This window comes from Tachysurus vachellii, chromosome 2 (genome assembly GCF_030014155.1).
Source record: "Tachysurus vachellii isolate PV-2020 chromosome 2, HZAU_Pvac_v1, whole genome shotgun sequence".
NCBI lineage: Eukaryota > Metazoa > Chordata > Actinopteri > Siluriformes > Bagridae > Tachysurus > Tachysurus vachellii.
In genome coordinates, this window is record NC_083461.1 from 31,963,818 (window position 1) to 31,973,851 (window position 10,034).

At 37.4% G+C, this 10,034-nt stretch overlaps 1 protein-coding gene across 1 annotated transcript; it reads left to right on the forward strand.

Moving 5' to 3' along the window:
• The first annotated feature begins 786 nt into the window (after positions 1–786).
• On the forward strand, positions 787–6,948 carry khnyn (KH and NYN domain containing). Its single transcript, XM_060864287.1, has 9 exons — positions 787–1,046; positions 1,424–1,712; positions 1,839–1,973; positions 2,069–3,666; positions 4,023–4,153; positions 4,237–4,333; positions 4,733–4,840; positions 5,823–5,924; positions 6,069–6,948. Exons 2-9 carry the CDS (start codon positions 1,476–1,478, stop codon positions 6,394–6,396), a joined length of 2,736 nt encoding a protein of 911 aa, XP_060720270.1. The 5' UTR covers positions 787–1,046; positions 1,424–1,475; the 3' UTR covers positions 6,397–6,948.
• The last annotated feature ends 3,086 nt before the right edge of the window (positions 6,949–10,034 follow it).

The window sequence follows — 10,034 nt, forward strand, 5'->3', positions numbered from 1 at the left end:
TCATATGGAGATTGAAATATGGATAGAAATTAAGTTTGTTTTGTTTTTTTTAAGCTGGAGGTGAAAAAGTCTGGGTTACCATGCATAGTGTACATGCATTTAGCAGACACCCTTATCCAGAGTGACTTATAACTTTACATACAACTGAGGGTTTTGCTCAGGAGCCAGCAGTGGCAGCTTGGTGGACCTGAGATTCGAACCCATAACCTTCTGACCAGTAGCTCAATGCCTTAGACACTAGGCTGCCACATCCCCACAAATGTCCTTTACTTACATACATAAAATTAAGGGGTTCTTATCTTAAAATAGCATCTATATTCGAACATTTCCTATTGTTTATAACCATAAAGGCATCTCCCATAATCCCCCTGTTGTTATTAATCTGCCCTGTTATATGCAAAACAAAAAACTTTCAGCTTATTATTAATTTTCAAACACACACACACACACACACACACACACACACACACACACACACACGCATTCCTTGCATCGTACCCACGTGTTTATTTCTGTTAAACTAAAACGGAAATTCTGTACTGACATCACTGGAATTTCCCACAGAACCAATGTATTTATAAGAGACGCGCAGTAAATTTATAACAGGACACGTGCTTTCTACCTGAAGAAGTTATAGACCTTGTTATAGTCGTTTGGTTAAATCGGTGGTCCAGGAGGAAGAGTCTGAAAATGTCAGAATATTAACGGTATATAAAGGTACATAATTTAGGAGACATCACATACATGCATTACGGTAGTTACACTACTGCACGCCTACTCCGTGTTTCCCCCAAGTTTCACTTTATCAACAACAAGCTGCGCACATACTAAAGATTATTGTTTTTAAACGCAAGCGATCAGAGATCGATCTAATTCCGTTCAGTATTTATAACAATAATAACAACTGAGGTGAGAATTAGACGCTGGACCCATAATCGCCTTTTAAATTATTCAGGAAGTCAGATTGTAGATATACTGTAATCGAAACTTAAACCTGGGAACCAAAAAGGTGAAGGATGTGTTTTACAGCCTGAAAAGTGGCCATGGTAAAAAAAAATATATCATTGAATTATTTTATTCCTATACTTTCTTGAGTAGATTTGTACCTGTGACTTTTGCTTTTTTCTATTGTGGCACAATTTTCATTTAGTTTGAGTATTTTTTCTGTCTAACCAGAAATCAGACCTATATGTTCTTATTGTTCATAATGTGTAAGTTTATAATGTATTGTTCATAACATGCCAGGATGGTGTTCTGGAAGAAAGAAAGTCAATGATGTATAATATGACCCGATGATATCTCTTAAAAAAAGAAAGATCTTTCTGTCACAATATCCTAAAGGCTGTCCTAATGTTATATGTTATATATATATATATATATACATTGTAATATCTGTATGTTTCTCTCTCCCCTATATCCACAGTTGCACATACAGACAAGTAAATCTTGACTATTATCTACACTTCAATGCCATTATGGCTCTCTCAGCCATCCCAGAATGGAGGGATAAGATAATAGGAGAGCAGCAAGTGGAGGATGAGTTTACCTGCCCAGGTGTGTTGCAGGGATCTCTGCTTTCCCTGAAACCCACAGTGGAGCGAGTGTTCTCTGTGACTTTGAGAATTGGTGGGGAAGATGACTCATATGCCTCTCAGGATGGACAGATTTGGCTACAACTGAAGGGAAGAAAACAAGTAGTTGAGGCAGCAAAGGTGGGTTTGTTCTGTTACACTGATTAGTGTGTTTTTTTATTGTTACAGCCTTACTTCAGTAAAGCATCATTGTAGATATTAATTTTTGTCTAATTATATGTCTTGTTGTGTTCCTCTTTTTGTCAGCTTTTTATAAAAGGTGTTGTGAACCAGGAGACTCAGAAGGAAGTTCAATATCCACCTATCCTTCACTGTGTGTTCTGTGGTGCCAATGGGTTGTTTACTGACTGCCTGGTTAGAAATACCTCAGCGCATATAGTCGTAAGTAGGGTTAGATTGGTGAAGTGGATGTACTTTGTCATTTTTAGTATTAGTATTTACTATTAGTTTATTATTAACCCCAGTTATTTCCTCAGGTGGGCTCAGTAGGTTGTCTCCTCATCTCTGGGTTGGCTGAGCCTGTTGTGAAGGCCTACTCCCTTGTCATAGACCTGGTAGACAAGTACAGTTCTAGCCAAGCACAAACCTCTGAAGCAAAAAGTGAGTCCATGGATTCACGTCGGGTCTTCAAATCCCTGGTGGAAAGACTGGAGGACAGTCACACTCTAGAACTTCTAGTCCTGCCAGTGATGGTTAAAGAAGTTCTTCTGGACCTAGTTAAGCAGTCAGGACTAGAGCCAAACACTTTGGACAGTGGTGTAATTTCGGCCGGAGCCACAAAACCTCTAAAGATTCAGCAGAGGATGGAGAGACTGATGCTAAGAGAATCTACAGGAAGCCAGGACCTTGACGTTTTAAAAACTGCCACCATTTCTCCCAGAGCAAATGGGGCACCTTTTTTTAACTTTCCAGATTACAAAATCAGTGATACAGGAAAACAAGTTAATAAAGCAGAGTCCCCATGTCACTTTTTGCACCCTTTGGTAGCGCCTGGTGATGCAAGTTCAGATATAACGAAACAGAACAGACAAGTGCACAAGTGTTCGGAAGGTGTATCCCATAATATAGTAAAGAAAGGAGAGTTAGATCAGGAGGCTCAACATGGAGAAAACCTGTTGTCTACATCAAGCAAACAAGAAAATGAGCACCTACTTAAATTCTTCACTGCTATGGGATTCAATGATGAAGTGGTATGCAGGGTTTTAGACCGTACTGGACCCAGAGAACCCTCTGAGGTTCTTGACCTGATTCAGCAAGAGCAGGATAAAGCCATGATCAGGATCATAAAGCAAGAGGTGAACGGGGCACAAGAGGCCAGAGATGAAGATTTTGTTCTTGGTGTCATGAAGAAAGCAGCAGCCAGCTGTGGGTACACAGAGGATAAGGTCACTGAGATTTACAGCAATGTCCCTGAATTGAAACCGCATGAGCTGATCCTGGAACTACAGAGAAAGGGTATGAGAGAACAAATTGGAGAGAAAGCCAGCAACAGAAAGAAAGCAGAAGAAACAGAGGAGCCGATGAGAAACACACACATTCTTCATGGAGCCAAAGAACTTCATTTAAAGGAAGAGAAAAAAACTGAGAGAATTTTTGGGAACACTGGAATGACAAATATAGAAAAGATTGACAATAATAAAAGAGAAAGTTTAGAAGGAGTAAAGAAAAAGAAGCAGGACATCCAAGTACCTGGGAGAGGAAGGTCAAGTTTAGGACAAAGGATGCCAGAATACTTAACTGAGCCAGACCTGGTAAGCACTAAACCAGATATTTTTTCATCTTCCCAAAATCAGCCCCCATTCCATACCAATACACCTTCGATATGTGGGCCACCTCAGCCAACTTACCATTCTTCACTGCAAACCAACATCGCAGAAGAGAGAAATTTACCAGTAGAGCCCACTTTCCTCAAGCCTAAGCATAAACCTCAACCAAGCAAACAAGGTGCAGTCATCACTGGACAACAACGTTTCTTGGAAGGCTTACAGACACCCTTTGTCCTCCAGCTGAAGGATGACCATGCTGACCCAGGGCTGCGGCAGATCATTATAGATGGAAGCAATGTTGCCATGACGTAAGAAAAAATTTAAGGATGGCAAACAGTTTAAACATACAATTTAACTTAGGATAAAAGGATAAAGACAGTAGAGTGAAATAGATTTTATTTTATCAAAGACAAAAGTTTATCCAATATGTGCATGGGTTTTTGGTTAATATTTTTGTCTACCTTGTACATTATAACTTATGTTACATCTTAATAGGGTAAATGTCTCCTATCACTTTTACGTATTTATGCAACATTCAGTTACTGTCAAAAAATTGTTATTTGCAAGATGTTTAACAGGAAAAGATATATCAGACAGATTATATAGTGCTGCATCATATGTGGTGTCATTATAAATACTGGTTATATATTGTACTTGTCCATAGGCATGGTTTGGGAATATTTTTCTCTTGTCGAGGCATTGCTCTGGCTGTGGAATACTTCTGGAACCAAGGTCATCGCAAAATCACAGCACTTGTACCCCAGTGGAGGCAGAAGAAAGACCCAAAGATAAAAGGTAATTACTATGAAACAAGCATTTTTGTATTACAACTTTATCAGGTTAGGTTGTCAATATTCATAGCATATTTTCTTTTAAAGAGCAGCACTTTATGGCACAACTGCAGGATCTTGGTCTCCTCTCCTTTACCCCTTCTAGAGAGTTTAAAGGACAGAGGATAAATTCCTATGATGACAGGTATATATACCACACACATATACCACACAGTTGTTATCTTACTGATGTTAAAACATTGTTTTCTTATAAAACATTCAATTTTATAACGTTAGGTATGAAACTTCCAGCTATATTTTCACTATATAAAAACAATTTAATTTAATATTGCTTTAGTAATTAAAAAATCTCTAGTTGAGACCAGTTGTAAACAAAGGCTGCTAAGAAACTGTCAGGGCCAGAATTCAAAGACTATGCTGAAAGTAATGGCGTTTATACATCAGATTTTTTTGCCATTATTCCACGGCATAGTGAGTTTAAATCCAAATACAGATACAGACAGTGGCACTTTTCAGTGTAATCATACAATGCATTTTTTAATCATACAATCCATACTAAATTATCCATGTAATATGCTTTTAGATTCATGCTGCATCTTGCAAGGCAGACAGATGGAGTGATTGTAACAAATGACAACATGAGAGACCTTGTGGATGAGTCATTTGGATGGAAAGAAATCATCAAGACAAGGTGAACTAGAGAATTTAATGGCCAAAGCCAATATATATATATATATATATATATATATATATATATATATATATACACACACACACAAGTATATATATTGTTGCCAGTGGTATAGATCATGTACTTTATGAAGCATTCATGAGAACCCTACAGGGGAAATAATACGCTGATGTGAGATTGTACATGATTAAGCTTAGCTTAAGGCTTAGGTGATTATATTCTAGCTGATTAATTGATTAACAATGTTGTGGATTAAGTAGTTGATATATACCAATACTGGTATATATCATTTAGAGTTTAGATTTTGTTACAGATTAATGATTATTAAAAATTTTGTGTATTAGACCTTTCCCGTGAGACCTTAGTTGTTCCCATGGGACCTTGGTAGGTACAGATTAGCTTGGTCAGAAGATGAGCAGTTGATGCTTCTAAGGCCAATGGTTGATGATGTTTTTCTTTTACATGTCCTGTTTCATTTATTTCCTGTCTAAAAAATCCTGATGTTATCAATGATGGAGGCCCTTCCTCTCTCATGTTACATGTAGATTGTTGGGTCCTGCTGCACAGCTGAACACAATAAACCGTGAAACCTTTTTTACTCTTGCCCGTGCCTACCAATGTGAAATTCTCTCAAACCTCAAAACTTCCACGACAGGGGACATAGGTATATAGGTATCTAGGACATATTTTTAGCATTCATCTTTTGTTTTATCCTGTGCATTTGATTATATGATGTATCTTACATTGTAATACTTGATTGTATGGCACTTTAAACTACCACATGTATGATGACGATGATTATTATTATTATTATTAGCTATATTATCATTACATAGTGCCAGTCTGTATATACACCATGCTCACTAGTAAACCAAAAAAGTCATAAAAAGTAACAGTTCTGTAAAGTCTATTATAATCTTTCAGTAATGCCAGTGTGGCATACAGATATTTCTAATAGAAATATTCAACAATGTTTCTTCAGGTTGCTCCAGTATGTGTTTGCTGGGGACCTCTTTATGGTGCCAGATGATCCTCTAGGCCGAAGTGGACCCCACATTAAGGACTTCTTACGGTCACAGAACAGGTTTGTGTAGATGTATAGATGTAGACCAGCATGGGAAAATGGAGATATGCATACTTACAAACATACCCTTAATGATTAGTGATGATTAGTGGAAGTCTGATACACAAACATTCACACTGTCACTCTCTCTTTATCTTTACCCAGGCCTCCTGTTCCAGGCAGTCACACGTTTGCTGGTATAGCCTCAAATCTTCCCCAAACCTCATCTAAGCCCAGACCTCAGACAGAAGTGCTGAACTATCGTGAATGTACACCTGGGGGCATTAGCAGACCTCATGGGGCAGTCAGAGGTCATTCCCAGGGTGGAAAGGAGAGGGCAGCAGAGGAGATGCTTAGGTTGAAACAGGATTTGGTGCAGATTTTTCCAGGGCAGGAGAGTTTGATCACAAAGATCCTACAGTGCTACCCAGCTGTTACAGATATCAACCAGCTGTCATATTTAATTCTGGAACAAGTAAGTTCAGAGGAGTAGAAGACCATAAATGTGAAACTTTCTCAAAAATATATAACCTTGAAATCAAACTATGGGTAAATCAGGACTATTTATGAAATATTTAAAAATAAAAGAGAAAGCAAGAAACTCTTGATATTAAGACATTAAAACTATTGGTCCTTAATATTCAAATGTGAAGTGTTAGTTATTTGCTTGGCTACAATGAGAAATTGCTTGGAATTTGATAATTTTTTTATCTATTGCAAAAAAAAAGTTCAGAAAATACAGTGGGTATATTTTAGACCAGCTTTATGTATATACTTACGGTGTAACTCTCATTCCTATTTAAAGTCATAATGATTCCTTAACTTTTTATCGGCAAAGAGGTAATATACCGTACCTAAAGTACGCTGCATATTGTGGTTATTTTAATTAAACTCACAATGCAATTTTACCAAATATTATGGTGTTACTGGTTATATTATATATTTTTTTGAAAATCTGGCAATAAATTCACTTTCATCAGGAATAATAAGTTGGAATATTTGTGTACCAAACATGACTAATAAATTGAGGGGTATTCAAACATCATTGGCCAGGTGTCGTGATCTGTGCGCTCTTATATCTTTGTCAAAAAATAAACTGGTAATTTTGTTATTTCTAGAATGCATAATACATGTGTATAAAGAATACAATGGTGCATGTGGTAACCATTTTAAGACAACAAATTGATAAAGCAAGTTCTGATAAAAGTTAACACAAAAAAATCCAAACTTTTGTCCGATGTACCATGACTGAGTTACGTTTTAAATTGTTTTACTGTTTGTGAAATGTTAGTGTTATTGTAATTCAACTTGAGGCTCGACAAACTGTGGCTGTGTCTGAAGCCTGATGTACTGTGAATAGCCGTGAATAAATAGACTGACGGGTATCTTAAAGTAACTAGATAAACAGTAGTCACTGAACCTGTACATAGTTTTTGAATTACTATAAATACGATTGGAAAAATGTTTGATAGAATAGAGAATATTGTTTATATTCAGTATGAGTGGGTTATTATCCCAATTCACTTCAAGCAGTTTTTGCCTCGTACAAAGTAAGACCCTAGATGAGTTAAATATTGAAAATGACTTTCTACTTCTACAAGTAACTGCAATCTAGTCTTGATTACGGGATAATCTCTAAAAGAAATAACCAAGATAAAATGTCAGGATGCAGAATGAAAATGCACTTCTTAGAACTAACAATAGCATGCCGAGATCATCAGTGGAAACGTTGTCCAACTGTAATGAATGTGGGACAGGATCCACACAGCAGTCAAATATTTGATGTGCACTTGAGGAAACGGGAGCATCCAATGGCATATTCAGAGCAATAATTGGAGGCATTTAAAACTTTCAGTGGTAATCCTGAGAGTACTCAGAATGATGTCAGTTTTAAATCTGCTTTGATGAACAAATGTGACCCACTCACCCGCTCTGCTGTGACAATGTTTGTGACCCATCACTCTGAATATAATTATATCATTACTAAAATAGCAGTTCTAACCCAAAGAGATTGCATCCTGTGTCAGCGGTAGGTTTTAAAAAACTCTAGGGCCATGCTACTAGAGATAGATAGGAAGGACCTTATAATTTAAATCAATGCAATTTGTATAGCACAAGAAAACATAGAAAGCAGCTTTACAGAAAACAAAGAAAAGAGGTACATATACAGATACATAAAAACAGAATAAAAATGGAAAAGTTTAAAATGTGATTACTATTTATCTCTAAAATCCCTAATGAGCAAGCTGGGGGCAAAGGTTGCAAGAAAAAATGCCCTGAGATAATAATAAACCTGCAGAGGAATAAGCTTAGAAGAGAACCCATCCTAATTTGGCGATTGGACAATAAATGCAGTGGCAGTTCAAAGTGTGATATCTCCAAGTGGTACTATCATCAGTAATCCCATGGGTTTACTGTCAATCAGATTTTTCCCAGACGAAGTGGTCACACTGGGAACTTGTGAGTGGCATATATAGTGAGAGAGAGAGAGAGAGAGAGAGAGAGAGAGAGAGAGAGAGAGAGAGAGAGACAGAGAGAGATTATTAGGTATGCTTGTAATCACGTGATATTGTAAAAAGTACAATATGTGCAAAGTGCAGACCGGGACTCCAGCAAGCACAGATTAACTTAAAGGGAGAGCCAGAAGTTGACAGACATGAGGGCTTCCTGGGCATAGGACATAAAGTGTCCAACTACTCCACAGTGGCGAGGGTGGCAAGGCAATAGCATCCAAACATCCCAGTTCACCAAACACTCTATTCCTATAAACCTTTCAGATCTGCTTGTTTCCTAAGAAAAAGTTAGACAAGTGTGTTTTCAGCCTTGACCTAAACACTAAAACTGTGTCTGATTCCCGAACACTAGTTGGTTCTATAACTGTAGGCTTTGTAGGATAAAGATCTGGCCTTTGCTATAGCGCTTACTATTTGAGGTACTACAAAATAGGTTGGACCTTTTGAATGAAGAAGGCATGGAGGATCATAACCCTAAATATTTCTAGGTGTGTTATTCATGTGGCATAGAGGGACATATTTTCAGGGAATGCAAATTTTCCTTTAAGAGAACAGGCCTAAAAATGTACTTAAATCAGTTACAGGCTACAGTAATCAGACTGAGTATGGAGCTCAAGAAACTGTGAAACTCCTTGCCTGTTATTCATCACCAAGGCACTCAGCAAATTAATATGGTCAGAAAAACAATATGTATTTTGGTAAGGATGTGCACCATAACAAAGTTGAAATTATTGATGAAGTCATCGTAAAGAACTACCAACATGAGGGTTCACGGTCCACTAACTGGGTGAGATCTTGTGGAGCTTCGGTTTACAAGCTTTGCCACAAAATGACCAACCAACAAACTGCTGAGATGGTTCCACACAGATCAATTTAAACCATAAAAAATCTGACGGTAATCATAAAGGGCCATGAAAATAGGCGAGGGTGTATTGTATGTGTTTGTAATGTTTTCTGAGTTGTTTGAAAAAGGGGGCATGAATTCATTATGTTTGCAAGTGTTTTTCAGATTCACAAACCAATAAGAAATAAAGATGTAGTGATGGACTAGGATGGTGGACAACAGTGTACAAGGCAACAAATAACCCCTCCATAGGTTGTTTTGACAAGACCCAAAGTGCTAATCAGCGACCTACTGTACAATAGATCCATGTTCCAGTCTTGGTGAATCTAACAGCGTGGTCCCCAGACACAGATGAGCAAAGCCACAGAGAGAGTGTGACAAGAATGTATAAGGTCTTTTTGACAACACCATTTCTGAGCTATCACAGTGCTGTTTCAACCAGCTTTTCTACATATGACCTAACAGAATTTCTTCAAGTAATATCTCAAGGAAGCCTCCTTTAGTCAGAAGTTATTGGGGTTTGTAGAGAGTGGGCCACTATAGAGTGAAAAAGATCTGACTTTATAATATAGATATAATATATAGATCTAGCCCAATGCATGATTGTTAATTATTATCTATTCAATTTAATTTGGGATGTAACTTTGAAACTGCTGTTTGTGTTTGCATGTGTATTACTCATTATTTCTCAATGCATTTTGTTATGCTGTATGTATTCCATATTGAGATGTCGGATTGCAAATACTTTAATGGTCAATTTAGGGAGCACCCATT